At 40.7% G+C, this 21865-nt stretch overlaps 1 protein-coding gene across 2 annotated transcripts in view; it reads left to right on the top strand.

Annotated features, from left to right (window-relative positions):
* Nucleotides 1–21445, top strand: part of LOC126183536 (sodium-coupled monocarboxylate transporter 1-like) — a 249887-nt gene extending 228442 nt beyond the window's left edge. For both annotated transcript variants that reach the window (XM_049925607.1, XM_049925606.1), the window contains exons 11-14: nt 5581–5764; nt 11305–11391; nt 20446–20600; nt 20709–21445. In XM_049925607.1, the coding sequence (XP_049781564.1) occupies nt 5581–5764; nt 11305–11391; nt 20446–20600; nt 20709–20982 (700 nt within the window). In that variant the 3' untranslated portion in view covers nt 20983–21445. The remainder of the gene's footprint in view (nt 1–5580; nt 5765–11304; nt 11392–20445; nt 20601–20708) is intronic.
* Nucleotides 21446–21865: the final 420 nt, after the last annotated feature.

The raw sequence follows: 21865 nt of genomic DNA, 5'->3' as shown, positions 1-21865 counted from the left end.
GGCCTTCAAAATTGCTGTCACAAACTCTACTTGTCCCATTAAAGTAGACGCTGCCCGATTATACAATGGGAAATAGAGAAAATATTTCCCTAAACTATTATTGGGAAAGCAAGAATAAATACCTTTTAGCATCATGAACTTCTCTTCCTACATTTAATATTGGAAATTGCACTTCAGATTTAAATACTTAAAGTAAAGTGAAAATATCATGATGTTAGGAATTACTATTCTGAGATCACAGATATATTTTACTGCTACAAAAAGTTACCTCTGCTATGGATGATTAGTATTTTCCTTTATGACTCAAAATAAATTGAAAATTCTTTTCATTCTGAAATATCATTTTGTCAGGCTCAAGCCAAAGCTAATGCAAGCTTACGCTAGTGTGGTTTTATGTGAAGATAAATTTTCAACAATCAAAGGTAACTGTGCTGTGTTAACTGAAAATCAGACTTTGTAAATAACTTTAAAATGCAGATTGTTTAGAATTTATAGCACTAGAAATGATAGAAAACTAATTTTAAGTTGCTTTTGGGAATTAAAATAAAATACCACACAAGCTTCCACCCATAAAAACCATAGCAAGGAGAGGAAAAGGTTTCTGTTTCACAACAAAAACAAAGTTTTAAAATTCAGCACTGATAATTATTATTTAACTTTAATTCAACTTACATGAATAGGCAGCAAGCCTTTATACATCAAACTGCATACAGAGCCACAAGTGCAAGACAAGACCTAAGCAACAAGTTCAAAAGACAAGTGATAATAAAAAATGATATGGTGTCTTTCTTCATATAGTAGTTTGTGGAATCTTTATATACCACTGAAAAAACTAATGTTTCAGTACACTACTTATGATAAATATTCTTTGTTAAGCATATATCACTCTAATTACTTTTACCACTAATTAGAGGTGTCACACTGTATCTTATTGTTACTTGTACAGAATTGATGAAAAAGGACAAATAGGTTACAACAATAATAAAACATGCCACACAGAAGGAATTTACAGTTTTCTGCTACATGTTAATTGAAAAACTCTTCTCGGTACTCCTTTGATCGCAGAAACTTGCTGCGTACAGTCAAACAGAGATAAAAATAAACCTGCATTCTCGATGCATTTCAGTAGGGCATACAATGTCTCCAGTCCTGAGTGGGACAATGCAGGTGTGTATGCTGTTACTTCTGTCAAAATGTCTCAAAAATTAATTTCAAGTTTAGACCATGGACTCATTGTCACTTGATGGCAATAACAGTTTTCAGCGTGGAGAGGTGTCCTCCAAATTGGCACAAACCACAGTAATGACATTCAAATATACATCTGCTGTCTTGAAAGATAAAATATAGATGATGTACCTCATGGTAGTTGCCTGCTGCCAACAGCACCAGCTGGTGGTTACTACCTACAAATTATTGCTCATAGATATCCATTCTCGCAGGACAAATTATAACTGAATGCTGCCTTTTTGTAGGTAACTGGGAGAGCTGTCAGTCCAGTCAGTACACAATTATTCAGACATGAGAAATTTGGTCAATCCACCACAAACAACAGTACAAGCTCCTCAAAACAATGGTGCTTGAAGGAGGTGGGCAAGGAATATGGGGAATGAAACCTGGATCAGTGGCATTAGGCTCTCTTTGCCAGTGTGTGTAGGATTTGTCTGACATATGATGCCCCTCACAGGTCAGTGTGCAGAGGTTACCAGATCCCTCAGGCATTCAGTCCCACAGGTTCAAAGTGGAGGTACAGCAATGATACTTTATGCCTGTATTGAGGATGGGGATTGAACACTTCTCATTGTTATCAGTGGTAACTTGAGGGCTTTCCATTGCAGTAACAGGGATCCTCCAACCTATAGTCTAACCCTACAGTGATGGGTCCTTCATTCCATGATAATAATTCATTATCAATCATATCCTACTTGTAATCACTTTCCTCCAGATGACAATAATCAGTGAAACAGAATGGTCTCAGTACCAGTTGAGCTACTGAGCACGCTTGGGGCCTGTTGAAATTTGCAGTGTGTCATTGCAGTAACCCTGCTCACACACTGAATGAACTTATTATGGTCATTGTCAAAGAATGGGGCAGTCATCTAGTGAACTTCATACTAGGGGAACTTAAAGAATATTACAGTACATGTGCTACAGCAGCGTGATATTAGATGCACATTTTGCTTTCTGGGATGAGCAAAAATGTCCACTCTTGAACAGACTGCCTTTATTTGGGTTATTTTGTTTTCATGTACATTTAAATTATATTTTAGTTTCATAAGGCTTATTCTTTCATTCTGCACTCCTGATGAATCAGCTTGCACAAATTTGCAAATATTTAGATAGTGCAAATACTCTTGAGCAGTTTAGATTATGTTGTGGCAAATAAAATTAAGATTCACTAGTGAAAATCTGAGCAATATTACAACTAAAGAAAAGACATTCTATCAGCAAGAATCAGCAACAACTGGTTCTAGAAATTTTCTGAATCAGATACTAGTCAGTTAAATCCATTTCTCCAGATCTTCAATCATCTAGAACAATCAAAAGTTAAAGGTGTTTTGAAAATCACTCCACTGATAAAATTACACTGACTGAAGGTAAAATCACAACATCAAGAACGATTTTTGCGACATGAACAAAAGTTGGTAGATGTATTTCTACATCTGGAAATTTATGTCTATTCAGATTTCACACCAGTCACATAAGAATGGTACTATTAGTGCCACTATGAGGATGCAAATGAGGTTTGCTTTAAATACACACTGTTACTGTCATGATCATTAGTTATCTTGTGGATTGCATGTGGTTAGTTGATGTTAATCAAGAATGCTTTTAAGGCAACAAAGGTGCCATTATCAGTGCCTCACTGAGTTTGAACAAGGTCATGTAACAGGGCTATGAGAAGTTGGATGTTCCTTCTGCAATATTGCAGAAAGACTTGGCAAGAATGTAGCCACTGCACATGATTGCTGGCAATGGTGGTCGGGGGACTGTAAGGTTGCACGAAGACTGGGCTCCAGATGGCCATGTGGTACTACTGAAAGGGAAGACCATTGTGTTTGCCAAATGGTTCTGGTGCACTTTACTGCATATACAGCAGCAATTTGAGCAGCAGTTGGCACCACAGTGACAAAACAAACTGTTACAAATCAGTTACTTCAAAGGCAGCTCTGAGCTGGATTCCATTGACCTCAAACCACCACCATTTGTGACTCAAGTGATGTCAATAATGGGCTCATTGGAGGACAGGGTGGAGATCTGTTGTGTTTTCTGATGACAGTTGGTTCTGCCTTGGTGCCAGTGATGGCCATGTATTAATTAGGAGGAGGCTAGTTGAGGGCCTGCAGCCAACCTGTCTGCATCCTAACACACAGTATGTACATTAGATTTATGTTATTGAGTGCAATTTTGTATGACAGCAGTAGCACTCTCGTGGTTATCCCATGCACTCTAACTGCAAATCTGTACGTCAATCTGGTGATTCGACGCTCACCCACATATCACTGTTGCAACCCAACATGCTCTATAGAGTGTCAACATGTTGCCTTGGCCTGCTCAGTCACCAGATCTGTTTCCAATGAATCACATATGGGGCATCATCGCATGACAACACCACTGACATCCACAACCAGCATTTATCAACCCTGTATTGACCAATGAACTGCAATAGGAATGGAATTCTATCCCACAAACTGACATCCAGCACCTGAACAACATAAAGCATGTATGCTTGCATACTTGCATTCAACATTATGGTGGTTACACTGGTTATTAATGTGCCAGCATTTTACATTTGTAATGGCTTATCTTGCACTTACATTAACCTGTGATCTTGCAATGTTAACCACTTAAACATGTTATCTAGGCAAATGTATTCCCAAAATTTGATTACTCCACATTAATTATTGTTAGTGTTGTGGTTTTTTTCTGTCAATGTATTTCCCCACATACAGGTACACATTCTTAAAAAGTATAGCAAACTGGTTGGAGAGCTGGTGAACATAATAATGACAACAATGCACCATTAGTAAGGTTTGAATTTTATAAACACTGTAATACACCTATTTCATCATATGCCCTCCTCTGTTGTAAATTAGTACATTTTTGCTACAGAAAATTAGAGACTAGTTCACTCAGAGACAAAGCCTCACACATTGTGTCAAATCTTGTAAGTACTTGAAAATTGTGAAATAATGTATACTCATTACCCCAACTATGTTTTGGGCAGTCACCTAACAGTTATGCTCTACAGCTACTCACAATGCATTATTGTTTAAAGGAAGAAAATTGTGAGTATTGTTGGCCCTCTGCACCTTGATACCATAGACATCATGAAGATAAATATTAGACTAATAAAAACCTACACAGATATGTAAAGGCATTTTATTTCCCAAAATTCCATCTGTGAATGAAACAAACAGAAACCATAACATATGGTTGAATAAAAAGTGTCCCCTGCCACATATTTAACAATAATTTTCACATGGTGGATATGGATAGGTTCAGATGAAGTTGTGACTACTGATGCATCTCCACCATCATTCTGAAGGTGATATTGCTATACTGAAACTGTTTGAAGCCTCACTATACAGTTTGTCTATTTATGTTGTTGGATACAGGAGTTCTATATAGGTTCCCACTTGCATCTGTTGAATTGGAATCAGGCTTGTAATTTCAAGGAGGAATTGGGTGTATTTGATTCACATATTGGATTGGAATATGTGCTGAAGAAATCATATTTCCTTCACCTTCTTTTCTCTTACCGCACAACAAAATCTATTTCATATTTGAAAACAAATACTGTTTACAAAATGAAAGAATGATATACTTCTTTTCTTGACAACTGTCTCTGCAATAAATTTCTCAAATATTGTGAATCTCAGAAAACCAAGGACAGAAAATAAGTATTTACATGTAGATTAAATGTTATTTGCCAAACACAAAGTTGTAAAAGGGCAGACCACCATGAAGAAGAAAAACTAACCAGCGAAACTTTACCACACAGTCCTTGTTCGTAGTTAAGTCATATTTCTACCAAAGTCCCTGTCTGCTAGTCAGAACATCTTCTATTTGAAGAATAAAGTTCTTTTCTCAGATACAAAATTACCACAAGCCTCTGTATTCAAATTAAATCCTAATTTGCTCATCTTTTATACAAGTGATGTATTAAATCTCTTTCTGGTTGCGTAACAAGGTGATAACTAATTTCATCCTTTGTTTATGGTTGTTTCACATAATAATGTCATTTACAGCCTATGCTGCTTTTATAACAGAGTGATATCTCTGAAATACAGTGCACTCTGCATGAAATGTGTTACACCATCTGGTACATGATATTCCGGAATGGATACTTATGAGATAGAAATCTGCTTAACAGTAGTTCTGCAGACTAAATTTCAGTCCTGGCATTATGTAAATTTGTTAATTTTCCTGCCTTATGTTCTGGGCATGAGAAAACCTAATGTAATAGATCTTAATTCAAAAAATTGAGTGCTCTTAGATTGTTTTTATGTACTACAGGCCTTCAACAGAATTGCATTTATATGGAGGAATTTGACATGAATCTACATCTTTTTTTTCTAGTACTGTCTCAACTGGCCTGAATTCACTTGCTGCTATATGGTTTGCAGAGATGGATGGCTCAAATTTTAAGAAGAAATTGAATCAGTCCAGGGCAGCATTAACAGTAAAACTGCTTGCCTTATTGTTTGGACTACTTTCATTTGCTTTGGTGTTTGCTGTACCATACATGGGTGGTCTTGTGCCAGTAAGTGTTTCATTCCTTTAAACAATTCAGATTAATTTTCTTTGATGCGCTATAATTGAATGACATATGGAAGGCCAGTCTTAAGTTAGGAATAAAAATTTGTTTTGTTCATGTTTACCAATACAGTCTCTGGCTAATTTATCATTTCTGTAAATGTTACATGTTATAACCTTTCATTCACTAATAAATTGTGTGGATATACTAACGTAGAAACAATAGTGGGTTTCATGCTACCAACTCCGTAGCTGTCACTCAACTGCCGTGCCGTGACATGCGGCCGGCGCCGTTCATAGCCAGGTGGCACTCCCACACTCAGCCGCGCTGCGGAGCGCCTCTATCGCCGTGTTTGTGTACTGACGTAGCGGCACTTTTAAATCTCGTGGCACTGTCACAACACTTTTCCCCCCTTGAAAAAAAAAAACACACTCACTTCCTTGGAGACACGGACAGTGCGGAGACATCCATGACCTCTTGGGAGACCCCGAGAAGATCCCGCGGAGAAACACGAGAATATGGTCGAAAATGTTCAGGACAGAAACCTGTGCGTGGAACGTGCCTCCTGGACGAGATGATGGGTGAAAACTCCGGAGCAGCATCCATAGGTGTCGTGGACCTGGGGGTGTGCTCCAGCGAGATGGGTCCCGGAGAAGGCGGCTTCGCGACTGGGGCCGGTTCTGGCGTACTCGGAAGTGGCAGCGACGTTGGCTGCAGCGACACGCACGGGAGATCGGCAGCAGCGACAGGACTGGCTTCTCGGGCTGGTGGAGGCGAAAGAAGGGGCGGTGGCACCGGCGTGGCCACCACTCGTGGGCGCATCTGGTCGTAATGACGAACAACCATGCCGTTGTCCGTACGTATTGCACAAAGCCAGCAGCCGCGAAGAACCTTGACCACCCCTGGAATCCATTTAGGGCGAGATCCATACCCTCATGCCCACACGTCGGCGCCCACCGAGTATTTTCCCGCACGAGGGGACACAGTACTAGGCCTGACAGGGTGAAGCAGGTGCAGTAGAGTGCGCGGTTGGCAGCCATGCAAGAGTTCAGCAGGGCTGCGATCACCCAGAGGCGTGAAGCGATAAGAACTCAGAAATTGCAACAGAGCGTCATCGGTAGAAAAATCAGTAAGGAATTTTTTCATCTGGCTTTTGAAAGTGCGGAAAAGGCGCTCGACCTCCCCATTCGATTGGGGATGGAAGGGCGGTGCTGTAAGATGATAAATCCCTTGTCCAGTACAAAAATCATGGAAGGCCTGCGAAGAGAACTGAGGGCCGTTGTCCATGACAATCGTGGAGGGAAGACCTTCTAGCGCAAAAATTTTGGACAAAGCCAGCGTCATCACCGCAGTGGTGGGCGACGGACATCGAACCACAAACGGAAACTTCGAGAAGGCGTCAATCAACAGTAGCCAATAAGTGCCGAGGAAGGGGCCGGCAAAGTCAGCGTGCACCCGTTCCCATGGCTGCGCCGGATCAGGCCACGGAGAGGGCATCGTACGGGGTGCAGCCAGTTGTTGAGCACACTGACCACATGCAGCGACCATGTGGGAGATGTCTGAATCGATACCGGGCCAATAAACAAGCCTGCGGGCCAGGGACTTAGTCCGAGAAATCCCCCAATGGCCTTCATGCAAGAGTTTGAGAACATCTTTGCGAAGAGTGGCTGGCACCATGACCCGTGGAGATGTGCCATCCGTGGCCAGAAGAACAACACCCTCACCGACAGACAGACGAAGGTGCAAGGCATGGTAGTTGCGAAGGGGATCCGATGCCCGGCCCTTGGTCCTGTCCGGCCAACCCCGTTGAACAAAACCGATCACCTGACGCAGGACCGGGTCCCGCGCAGTAGCCGACGTGACCTGCGAACCTGTAAGCAGAAAACCCTCGACCGCATGACATTCTTCCTCATCAATGTGAAAACAGAGTAGTTCATCATGATCGAAAACCGGGTCAGGGCCCATCAGCAATCGCGACAATACATCAGCGTTGGCGTGCTGGGCCGTGGGGCGATAGTGAATCTCATAGTGAAAACGAGACAAGTATAAGGCCCAACGTTGCAGGTGGTGAGCCGCCTTATCCGGAAGCGACGCCGAAGGGCTGAACAGAGAGACCAGCGGCTTGTGGTCGGTGATGAGGTGAAACTTAGAACCATACAAAAAAACGCTGAACTTTTTTAGAGCATAAATGATAGCGAGCGCCTCCTTTTCGATTTGAGAGTAACGCCGTTGGGCATTGTTGAGGGTCTTTGAAGCATAGGCGATGGGTCTCCCTCATACCGATGGGCGAGAACAGCCCCTAGGCCATACTGTGACACATCAGTCGCCAGAACCAAGTGCTGACCCGGACGGAATGTGGCAAGACAAGGCGCCGACTGCAAATGAGCCTTCAGGTGAACAAAAGCCTGCTCACACTCGTCGGACCAACAGAAAGGAACGTTTTTGCATAACAGCTGATGCAGAGGATGAGCCACCGCCGCCGCGGATGGAATGAATTTGTGATAATAAGCAATCTTGCCTAGAAACGCCTGAAGTTCTTTGACCGTAGACGGCCGGGGGAGAGCGGTGATGGCCGCAACGTGCTGACGTAGAGGACGTATACCTTCACGGGACAAGTGGAAACCAAGATACACAATGGAGGGTTGGAAGAACTGTGACTTGTCCAGATTGCACTTCAACCCAGCCGAATGCAGAACCCGAAATAATGAACGCAAATTGCGAAGGTGCTCCTCAGTGGAGGCCCCCATGACAACAATGTCATCCAGGTAGTTGATGCAGCCAGGAACGGAAGCCGTGAGCTGTTCCAAAAACCGCTGAAAAATGGCCGGTGCGCTAGCGACACCAAATGGTAACCGCTGGTACTGATACAACCCACAAGGAGTGTTGATGACGAGAAATTCCTTGGAAGACGCATCCAATGGCAACTGATGGTACGCCTCCGATAAGTCAAGTTTGGAAAAGAACTGGCCCCCAGCGAGCTTGGTAAATAACTCCTCAGGACGGAGAAGAGGATGAGTGTCAATGAGACTCTGAGCGTTGACAGTGGCTTTAAAATCGCCACACAATCGCAGACTCCCGTTGGGTTTAGAAACCACCATGATTGGCGATGCCCATTCACTGGAGGTTACAGGAAGGAGAATCCCCGAAGCTGTTAACCTGTCTATCTCAGCCTTGACAGGTGCCCGCAACGTCATCGGAATAGGGCGTGCCCGGAAAAACTTAGGGCGAGCTGTAGGTTTAAGAGTAATGTGGGCTTCAAAATCCTTGGCACGACCCAGACCAGAAGAGAACACGGACGAGAATTCAGAACACAATCCATCCAGCTGTTGATACGGAATATCCTCAGATATGAGGTGCACATCATCATCAATGGAGAACCCAAACAACTGGAAAGCATCATACCCGAACAGATTTTCAGTGCCCGCATGATCCACCACGTAAAATATGAGGGGCCGAACTACAGACTTGTAGGCAGTGGAAGCATCAAACTGGCCCACGATAGGAATTTTCTGTTTATTATAAGTTCTCAGATTTCGCGTAACTGGAGACAAGGGAGGGGAGCCCAACTCCAAATACGTGCGAGAATTAATGAGAGTTACTGCAGAGCCAGTGTCCACTTGCATGCGAATGTCTTTATCCAGAACACGAACAGTAACAAACAACTTATTTGTTTGAGAAAGCACACAGTTAACATCCATGTCCAATGCCTCGCCCTCGTCGACAGGAACGTGAGGGGACTGACACACAGAAGCAATGTGGCCTTTTTTCCTACATGAATTACACGTGGCCCATCGTTTTGGACACGCGGCCCTGTCATGCTGTACGAAACAACGTGGACAAGAAGGAAGGGTGGAACGAACCTGTTTCTGTGGTTGCTGTTTTCGCTGCGAGCGTTGCGGCCCAACGTGACGTTGTTTACGCGAGTGAACCGCCGCCACATCATCGTTCTCCTGGGAAACAGGCATATTGTCCGTGTCGAAAGTTGACTGTACAGTGCCCACATCACACCACGCGTCTATTTGTGCACCAGCAGCGTGAGACACTTCAAAGGATTGAGCGATGCTTAGAACTTCCGACAACGACAGGTTTGGCAGTTGTAGGGCACGTTGCCGAACTTCTTTATCAGGAGCAAGCTGTAGAATAGCATCCCTAACCATTGAATCAGCATAAGACTCATGATGAGTGTCCGTGACAAACTGACATTTCCTACTCAGACCGTGTAGTTCCGCCGCCCAAGTCCGGTAAGATTGATGGGGCTGTTTACGACACCAGTAGAACGCCACGCGGGTGGCAACGACGTGAGTGTTTTTTCGGTAATAGTTAGACAATAAGTCACACATTTCTTGGAAGGTCAGAGAGGCAGGCTCCCACAGAGGTGCTAACTGAGATAGCAGCTGATAGATCCGTGGGGAAATCCAAGATAGAAATAACGACTTACACATCGGAGTGTCGACAACGCCAAAAGCCAAGAAGTGTTGCCGCAAACACTTCTCATAATCCTCCCAGTCTTCAGCGGCCTCGTCGTAAGGAGGGAATGGAGGCGGAGAAGAGGACGACAGACGATGAGTAAGCGATGTCGACAATGCCTGAATAGCAGCCATCAGCTGTGTTTGTTGTTCAATGAGCACTTGCATAAGCTGTTCCATGTCTGCCCAGACACGAACGCGCAATACTCCAACGCTGGAAAAAAAAATCCGACCTCGTCGCCAAAAAGTGTTATAACCTTTCATTCACTAATAAATTGCGTGGATATACTAACGTAGAAACAATAGTGGGTTTCATGCTACCAACTCCGTAGCTGTCACTCAACTGCCGTGCCGTGACATGCGGCCGACGCCGTTCATAGCCAAGTGGCGCTCCCGCACTCAGCCGCGCTGCGGAGCGCCTCTATCGCCGTGTTTGTGTACTGACGTAGCGGCACTTTTAAATCTCGTGGCACTGTCACAACATTACATATCTACAAAACTTAGGTATGTATTGTCACTGGCACTACCTTTAAAAAAAACCACCTCTTCTCATTTCTAAACATATTGTGTATTGCGAATATTGTTACGCATTAAGCTGAAGATGTTTTCTGGAAATCAGCTTTTTCTCATTGTCAGAACTTACCCAACTGAATCACTGAGATCAAATTTCCTTTATTAATTAATATTCTGACATGGTAATAGCTGAAATGTTAGGTTCAAAAATACACCAACAGCTGTACCTCCAGTGAACTAACTTGGAAAATGCAAGAATTTCTTGAGAATATTTTTTTTAACTGCAATATGTGTATTTTAGAATGTCTTTACCAGTAAAATATGTGAAATAGACAAGAGCTTACAGTTTTTCACAGATAGATATGATGTAATAAGATCAAAACATGAGGAGGAAGTGTAAAATATCTTCTTTTTGTTTAAATAAGATTTGAAATTTTTTGTCCTTGTTTATGATATTAAGAACTATCATATGATTCACAAATCATATTTTCTCTTATTTTCACAACTGTTAAAACCTGAGATTTGTAGAAACATGCATGATGTTTGTTGTTTAATTATTGTCTACAGGTTGCAGTGTCTCTATCAGGATTCTTTTCTGGAGCATTATTTGCTCTTTTTCTTTTGGGAATGTATGTTCCATGGGTAAATGCAGTGGTAAGTATAGTTCACAAAATATTCTTTATTTATTCATCACTAAATCATTCTTGCACAAGACATGTGCATCGTGATATTGGACATGATTGATGACATGATGTGATGTGATGTGATGAGAATTTACAAAACATGATTTTACATAGGTATTATTTATTAGAATGTTATTTTAGTTTTATGCCTAGCTCACATGTATACCAAACAAGTACCTGGTTGGCATACTTATAGATTGCAACTTATTATTAGCTTCAAACATTTTTATGTTTTATACTTATATCTACAGCATAAAAGAAAAAATGTATTTCATGGGAAATGCATCTCTAGATCAATCAGTCTATTGCATATTTCTTGAACTGATTTGCCTAATATTATATAAATGAGACTTGTGGTAAACAGTGTTAAGTGTAACATGTTATTTGTAAAATATTTGCACAGATATAGTAAAGTTAGGGGACTGAATACTTACATGTATTTAAGAATGCATTTGTAGTATAAAATTATTTCTCAACAAACAAAACTTTAACCTTATTGAAATATACAAAGGGACTTCAAAAAGTAAGATACACATTAAATAGCAAGCCAAGTAACTTTTATTGAATATTTCACTACACTTCAAAGTCACATAGATACATTACACTAATTTTAAACATAGTTACAAAATCTCTGTAAACATGGGTCAGAATGTTCTACCAACTGTTCAGTTCCTGAAAAATATAAAGGTGCTCCTTGGTCTCTGAGCCATTCAAGAACCACTCAGAGAGCATCATCATTCAAGACACTATTTTCCCTGAGATGTCTTTCAGCTTGCCAAAAAGATGGAAATTTTAGTACCTTTTTGTGGGTGATGTGTGCTGCTAGAAGAGACAGATGTTCAGGTAGCTGAGAACAATAGAACTTTATAACTAACACAAAGAATACGTAAGTACTTAACAAATGGTTCAGGATAGCAACTGAAACAGTCTCTGAATGGATGCAACTGCAAAGATCGTTATGATCTGATGGTAGTTGATCTACCATAGTAACAGTTCTTGAAGCTACTAGCTGGGTACACAGCCGGTCACAGTAGGGAAACATCACCATAGGCAAAGTCCATATATGCTGCTCTAACCATTTCCACTCTCTTAGGTTCTGGCTGACATGTGCTGCTGTCTGATGAATAGACTTGCCGAGCTTCTAATGTCAAGTGTTGATTTCAAGATGTTAAGGTCAAGGCTGGAACTCACACTGACTGGTGAGCTGCTGGACAGCAGCCTATAAGACCATCCACTGGAGAAATACTGGGAAGTTGTGCTAGTATCACATGGCTTGCAGAGGCAAGCCAGTGCCAGCAATAGCAGCAGTGTATATGGCAGATGTGGTGCCCCCAGATACTGCAGTAGGTGTTGCAAGCAGGATGAGCTGACACAGTGTTGCAGGCACCTTGACAGGGTGGCAATCGAGACCACTCTGTTTTGTGGCTTGTAACTGGGTTGTAAGGTGCTAGCCACAGATGCCACATATGTGGTGCAAGACTTTGACTGTATGGCACATGCTTCCAAACTTCCTGCATTAAAATGTTCAAGCAAAGCTAGTGATGTGCACACTGTGTGGGGTGATGCATTGTAACATGGGAAAATAATGCCTTTGCTTAACATTCCATGCATTGTTTTCTTTACAGCATTGTGCAGTAATATCATTGCTGCATAGAACAAATTGGCATTAATAGTTATGCACTTTGCCATAAACTCAGTGTACATACCTCCATTACAGTTGAAGGAAACAGTGGCTATGACCCCCCCCCCCCCCCCCCCAGCTGATGGTACAACATTTCTTCCTAAGAGGTGAGTAGGTATGTCTCCATTCCACAGCCACTCTCTCTGTTGCTGGTGTCAAGTGATGGACCTATGTCTGATTGCCCATAATGATATGGCTTAGGAAGTCTTTGTAGGGCTCAAAGAAGGTACCATACACCTTGCACCTTTGTGTACAAGAGGTAATGATTGCAGACCCGAACATGAGCACAATTTCTGATACTGCAGATTATTCCAGATGATGGGATGAACACTGCTTGTTGAGATGCACATGTGCTGAGCAATGTCCATGATACTCACTCTGCAATTGCTACAAATCAGTTGCTCAATTTCCTGGATATTATTACCTGTACTTGATGTTGATGGCTTTCCTTTTCAACATGTGTCACCCAGATCTGTGTGGACTTAGTCAAATTTTTGGCACCACTTCACTATGGCTGGATACAACATTGCATTTGGCCCATATACCACCATAATTTCATTGTGAGTCTGTGCAATTTAGAGGTGTTACCCACAAGAATCATGCTGTCCTGGATACTTCAACTTTGGAATATACTTCCAGTTGCTGTGCCATTTTTCTCACACACTGTGATGCACCTATTATCTTTACCACAGCAAAGCTGTGTCTGCAGGATACTTTCAACATGTACTCTCCACTGAGAATGTACCACTGTTGTTGCACAATGGTCTTAGCATGGGACAACATATATACCCATTTATGCTACCTGTAACACACATACAATAAGAAAGAGTTAAACTGACCTATGTTACCCAAAAAGTACATGTGTTCCTTACAAAATATTTATCACATGCTCTACACATTCACTAGACAATATACTGACTGAACATATATTAAATATTGCAAGTGAACAACCAGCCTCATGACACGCTCAAGTTATCAGGATCGCTAATCTCTAAATTGAAGACTAAAACTGATAGACAGGTGGGATTTTCTGCACAAGCATATATTGAAAAATAGTGATTCTATTAATTTTGTATGCTAATAACATGATTGTAAAAGTCTATATGCAAACAGATCATTTTTTACTAAATATTTGCCTATCAGCAGATAGGCGTGTGGGCACACACACACACACACACACACACACACACACACACACACACACACACATGGATATAATATTGTGCAATTTCTTGTGTAGATTTGCAATACCTCGATGCAGTGAGAAGACAAAAGTCATGGCATACCTCTTAGTATTGTGTTGGACCTACTTTTGTCCAGTGTAGTTGCAGCAACTCAACATGAAATGGACCCAACAAGTCGTTGGAAATCTTCTGCAGCTCTATAGCTGTCCATAATTCCAAAAATGTTGCTGCTGCAGTATTTTGTGCACTAACTGACCTCTTGATTAGGTTCCATAAGTGTTCAATGGGATTCATGTCAGGTGATCTGGCTGGTTGAATCATTCACTCAGATTGTCCAGAATTTTCTTCAATCCAATCTGGACAATTGTGTCCTGGTGACATGATGCATTGTCATCCATAAAAATTCCATCATTGTCTGGGAACACGATGTCCGTGAATGGCTGCAAATATTCTCAAAGTCACCAAATGTAATCATTTTCAGTCAATGATTGGTTCAATTGGACCAGAGGACCCAGTCCATTCCGTGTAAATACAGCCCCCACACCATTATGGAGCCACCACCAGCTTGCTCAGTGCCATGTTTACAACTTTGGTCCATGGCTTTGTGGGGTCTGCATCACATCCAGACCCTGCCATCAGTTCTTACCAACTGAAATAGGGACTCATCTGACAGGACCATAGTTTTTCAGTCATCTAGGGCCCAACCAATATTGTCATGAGCCCAAGAGAGCTGCTGCAGGTGATGTTTTGCTGTTAGAAAAAGCACTCACATTGGTCATCTGCTGCCATAGCCCATTTATGCCAAATTTCACCACACTGCCCTGATGGATACATTCATCTTATGTTCCACATTGATTTCTGTGGCTATTTCATGTGGTGTTGCTTCTATGTTAGCACTGACAACTCTACACAGATGCCACTGCTCAGTCATTAACTGAAGGCCATGAGCCACTGCAGATATTGCCTGAAATTTAATATCCTGAGCACACTCTTGACACTGTGGATCTCAGAATACCCCAATGATTTCTGAAATGGACTGTCCCATGCATCTTGCTCCAATTTGTCTGCATTCAATATTTTTTAATTCACATCATGCGGTCATAATCACATTGGGAACCTTTTCACATAAATCACCTGAGTGCAAATGGCAGCTCTGCCAATGCACAGGCCTTTTATACCTTGTGTATGCAATACCACCACCATTTGTATGTGCACATTTCACTATACCATGACTTTTGTCACCTCAGTGTATACAATATCATTTTTACAAATATGGCCCAACAATGGATTTTATATGCAAGATTAAGTGCTAACCAAGTTTTTCTATACACCTGTCTGCTGTTCAATACCTCCTTTATTCAGTGCTATGTTTGTATACCATGTTCAGTTTTCTATCACCATAGAGTAATCTGATTCTTTTGGACTGAAACAATAACAATATGTTCTTATTGCTATAAATCACTTAAGAAACAAATTTTATTATTTTTTTGTGACAGTGTAATTTATTTAATGTAAGTATATTATAAAGTGTTTCAATGTTTGTAGGAAATTTGTCAGTTTATTAGAAAGTTTAATGGGTTGATTATTCATTGCCTGTCAAAGCTGTTTCACTCAGTTTTTACTTGAATCTTGATATATGTATTTCCCACATAGTTATCTTGTAAAGTACTTGCAATTATCTCAATATGAATGTTAAATTTAGTTTTCACAAGTGATAAGTATCTTCCATGCTTCACAAATCAGTTTTATTTATTTATTTATTCATGCCTCTTTAAGCATTTACATATAATTGATGTAATTACTAATTTTAAAATAGCTTTTACATTGAGGGGTGACAGGTTAGAGAAAACATGGTTACTTATTGTATAGAAACATGTACTATATACTAAATCACATACAATCACATAAAAATTCATATATATAAGTAAAACAACACTACACAAGAACACACATACAGTTTCTTTAATGAAAGTGCAATCAGTCTTACAAATTAATTAGTAATGTAGATAATCTTTCACAGAGTTTTCAAATTCTTGGAGTATGTGAAAAACCCTTTCTTTCAGCTACTTTTGTATTTTACTTTTGAAGACGTTTGGTAAGACCTAATGTGCCTATAAAGCAAATAAACTGAAAAGTTTTCTACCTAGGTATTCATAATTTCACTGCATTTTCTTAAAACTGGTTGTCGGCCTAGGCATCCACAGGTGGGATGTAGGGGTGGGGACTGAGCCTCCCCTTCCCTGGAATCTACAATACAAAGTTTTTATTATCACTACATATTTCTCACACTATAACAAGTATTGTGTGGATAACAACAAGTTCTCTGGGGTGTTTTAAGCATTTTGTCACCTATAAAATTTGTTTCTTGTGGCATGACAGATCTCGAAACTGACCATCTCATTTATATAAAAAACGGTGATTTGAGTCATGGCCCCCACCTTTACCCCCTCCCCCCCCCCCCCCCCCCTCTCCCACCACCATAATAAATTTCTGTTGATGCTCATGGTTGCAGGCATATCTATCTTTAATGTGTGATGAATATGATGTTGATGTACTGGCTGCCATAAGCTATACTTGTTGTAGTTATCTTCCATATACATCAGGCAACTGTATATGAAGAGAGGTGGAATGGTCAGTGTATTTAACTATTTGAAATAAGAACTACTAAATATTTTAGGTAAGAAAATTCCAGACATGCACCTAATGGTCTTCTCCCAGAAGAACTACCCCCACACAAGAATGCCATATCATAGATGACAGCGAAAGCAAATAGTTTTTTAGGAAGAAACTAGCATAGTTTACTCAACAGATAAATAATGCAGGATAGCTCTTTACATATATACTCTGTATTACTGTTCCAAGTTAATCTCGAGTCCAGATATACACTGAAGCACCAAAGAAAGTGGTATAGGCATGCATATTCAAATACAGAGATATCTAAACAGGCAGAATATGGCACGATGGTCAGCAATGCCTATATAAGACTAAAAGTGTCTGATGCAGTTGTTAGATCTGTTACTGCTGCTACAACAGCAAGTTCTTAAGATTTAAGTGAGTTTGAATGTGGTGTTATAGTCAGCACGCAAGCAATGGGACACAGCATCTCCGAGGTAGTAATGAAATGGGGATTTTCCTGCACGACCATTTCACAAGTGTATTGTGTGTATTCTGAATATCAGGAATCCACTAAAACATCAAATCTCTTAAATCACTGTGGCTGAAAAAAGATCCTGCAAGAACAGGACCAATGATGACTTGCTGCATATTTCAATGCTGTGCCATCAACAAGTGTCAGTGTGGAAATAATTCAATGAAACATCATTGATATGAGATCTTGGAGCCAAAGGCCCACCCTTGATGACTGCATGACACAAAGCCACCTTGGACTGTCGACACTGACATTGGACTGTTAATGACTGGAAACATGTTGCCTGGTCAGAGAAGTCTCACAAATTGTATTGAGTGGAAGGGTGTGTACGGGTTTGGAGACAGTGTCATGAATCCATGGAACCTGCATGTCAGCAGGATTTTCATGTCATAGTTGGCTCATTCCATTAGGACAGTAGCATTGCCCTTGTTAGGTGGCAGGACACCAGGGAGAGGATTGGCCAGATCCAGAAGAAACATAAAATCAGTACTGTCTGCAGGCCCCCAACAAAGATCTGGAAACTAATGAAGCCTGTGAAAGATGATGTAGGCTTCAGAACACCACGAATATACAAAATACCATGTGGGTGTGGGCAGTTTTATATCAGTCAGACTGTCAGTACCACTGAACAGTATCACACACAACATGAAAGGTGTTTCTGCCTACTGAAGCAATAGAGATCAAAACATTGGACAGCATACTCAATGAAGATGTTGGATTGGAGCTGAGGACAGCCTGGGCTCCCGTGATTGGGGAGTTGAAGCGGGTGCGGCGGTCACGCAACCAAAACATTGCCCTATATGGCACAGGACTAGGCACCAATGATGTCACTGATTGCTGCACAGCTATGTAAGCATGGCAGAGGCATTCAGATGACAATCAACCACTTGACAATGTCAGAGGAGGTCTCTGCCGAAAGCTCGTACACAGTTAACCACTTGACACAGCTTGGAACCTGAGAATATTTTATCAATGGATGTTGCCACAAAAGCATGCTTTCATACATAAGATATGGCCTACTGTTCCCTGACACTTATCAAGAATATTTTTCCATACTATTCTTAGTCATTTGGTAGCTTTACAGCTGGGAATCACTCCTATCCATGTCTCCCATATTGGTGCTGCAATCCATGACAACACTAGGCTTTTGTGTGATGCTATTCTTTGAATTTACTTCCTGAAATGTATCATCATCACTACATCTCTCTTGTCATTTCATTTTGTCAAACTGTGATTGATTCTGTATGCCATTATGTATTTGCCCTTCTTCCGTTTGTCATTTTTCTTGAAGTCAGGGAACTCCTTTCAGTTTTGCTGCTTAGTGCTGATAACATTGGTGCTCTTACTTGTTAGATTGTGAACCAAATCTGGGATAGTGTACAAGTTGTCAAAGTAACTATAGTGACACTTTCCAAGTAAATCACGAGGAAGATCAAAGCAGTTCGAAAAGTTACTTTCTCTGCCATAAATTGTGTCTTTAGCAGTATAAACAATGAAAAAAGTTATAACCAGCCAAAATACCTTATCTTGGATGACGAGAGGTATCATCTTCTGGAAGAAGCATTTATAAGGAAATACAGCATCACTTTTTGTACTGCTATGTATTGCTAGTAATCCTTTTATGCTACACTGAAGTGCCAAAGAAACTGGTATAGGCATGTGTATTCAAATACAGAGGTATGGAAACAGGCATAATATGGCACTGCGGTCAGCAACACCTATATAAGACTACAAGTGTCTGGCACAGTTGTTAGATTGGTTACTGCTGCTATGAAGGCAGGTTATCAGGATTTAAGTGAGTTTGAACATGTTGTTATAGTCGAGGCATAAGCAATGGGGCACAGCATCTCTGAGGTAACGATGAAGTGGGGATTTTCCCATACGACCATTTCACGAGTATACCATGAATATCAGGAATCCAGTAAAACATCAAATCTCCAACATTGCTGTAGCTGGAAGAGGATCCTACAAGAACAGGACCAATGATGACTGAAGAGAATGATTCAACATAACAAAATTGAAACCCTTCCACAAATTGCTGCACATTTCAATGCTGGGCCATCAAAAACTGTTAGGGTGTGAACCATTCAATGAAACATCATTGATATGGGCTTTCAGAGCCAAAGGCCCACTCGTGTACCCTTGATGACTGCACAACACAAAGTTTTATGCCTTACCTGAGCCCATAAACTCTGACATTTCACTGTTGATGACTGGAAACATGTTGCCTGGTCAGACAAGTCTTGTTTCAAATTGTATCGAGTTGATGGATGTGTATGGGTATGGAGACAACCTCATGAATCCATGGACGCTGCATGTCAGCAGGGGAAGGTTCAAGCTGGTGGAGGCTCTGTAATAATGTGGAGCGTGTGCAGTTAGAGTTATATGGGACCCCTGATATGTCTAGATACGACTCTGACAGGTGACACATATGTAAGCATTCCGTCTGATCACCTGCATCCATTCATGTCCATTAAGTATTCCGACAGGACAATGTATGACACCCCACACATCCAGAATTGCTACAGAGTAGCTCCAGGAACATTCTTCTGAGTTTAAACACTTCTGCTGGCCACCAAACTCCCTAGACATGAACATTGTTGAACATATCTGGGATGCCTCGCAACATGCTGTTCTGGAGACATCTCAGCCCTCTTGTACTCATACAGATTTATGGACAGCCTTGCAGGATACATAGTGTCAGTGTCCTCCAGCATGACTTCAGATATTAGTCAAGTCCATGCCACATCATGCTGTGGCATTTCTGCATGTTCATGGGGACCCTGCATGATATTAGGCAGGTGTACCAGTTTCTATAGCTCTTCAGTGTATTTTTATCATGTCAGTCATCAGCAATTATTATTTCATGAACATGTATGTAAATAACAAGCATCCAAGAAATCAGTGCATTTCATTTTAGAGTACACAGCATATATAACATCTGATAAAAATAAAACAAAAAATATTCATCACTTTTATCCGAGTGTAGATGCAGCATTCATTATTTTGTAGGGTGCAGCAGCTGGAATGATATTTGGTATTGGCATACCAGCATGGTTAGCTACTGGAAGCAACATAGCATCTGAAAAAGGGTATGTCCCAAACATGCTTCCTGTTTCAACGCATAACTGTTCAAAGAATACAACAATTCTGCCACAATATGTAAGGTGTGTAACACATTCTCCTGTTGCTGCTTATGAACATAGGCCTACATGTTTAATTACTTATACATCTCCTCTGTTTCCACAGATTTTAACTGTACATTTGTGTTTCAGGATTAATGATGAGATTTTTTATCCATACAAAATATCATTTCTTTGGTATTCACTTATCTCAATCATATTGACACTTCTCTTTGGTTTGGGAGTCAGCTGGCTTTTCAATTTTGAATGTTTTCAAAGACAGAAACTGTGCAATATCAAACTCAGAAGCTTGACACAAAGAACAACAGAAATGGAACATCAAACTCTTTCTGCTACAAGTGAGGAGTCAAACAAATTATTAATAGCAGAAGGCAACACTGACAAAGATTTGTACAGACAGAGTTGAAAATATCTAGCACCTAAGGAAGTAATATTTGTGTTTGTGTGTGTGTGTGTGTTTAGTGCAATTGTTTTTCTGACTCCTAGGTTATGAGTATAACTGTGTTGTTTACACATATCTCTATGTTGTTTGTGAAGATATGTTTTCAGTCTGTAACAATAACGACCAAAAGTGTCAATCTACTGTTGTAATACATATCAACTAGCTTCCTTATTAATAGTATAGTAGTATTATTAGTATAAAACAGTTGTTTCCTGCTCAAATTTTGTACAAATTTTTTGTGTGACTGTGTGATGATATGTGACATTAGTAACTTAATTCTTTTCAATTACCTATGAAACTGCCAGTCAAATGCAATGTAAAAATAAAATGGTAGCCCATTGTATGTAATCCTGAGATGAAATTCAAATGTATATTCTTGACAGTATAAACAATATTTCAGAGGAATTATAAATATTTTAGTAGAACAGTTTTGTGTTAAAAAGTTCATTTAACCATATATCCAAGCTTGGTGGTTGCTGTATTTCAGGAATCTGAATGTTTCACATGTGAGGAATACTACTACAACCAATTGAGATTCCACAGCTACATTATCAAAGCAGTCTGCCTCTTTTTCCTTTGCCATTCTTTCAATAACAGTGGCAATTCATGTTGCAGGAAGTCTCAAATATGAGCCTTGTGAAACACAATAGGACAGTAGATCCAATCAACCAATTGTCAATTGCACAACATTACACATTTACAAAAAAAAATCTTGAAAATATGTTTTCAGAATGCTACGTGAACTTGCAATGAATCATTGATATGAGTTATTGAATCCATCTCATGTGGAAGAGACTTCCTCAGTTAATGATATTCACACAGTCACTCAAATATTAGCAGTTACCCA

The sequence above is a fragment of the Schistocerca cancellata genome, chromosome 4 (genome assembly GCF_023864275.1).
Source record: "Schistocerca cancellata isolate TAMUIC-IGC-003103 chromosome 4, iqSchCanc2.1, whole genome shotgun sequence".
NCBI lineage: Eukaryota > Metazoa > Arthropoda > Insecta > Orthoptera > Acrididae > Schistocerca > Schistocerca cancellata.
Note: the sequence above shows the minus strand (reverse complement) of the source record. Positions and strands in the feature narration are given on the sequence as shown.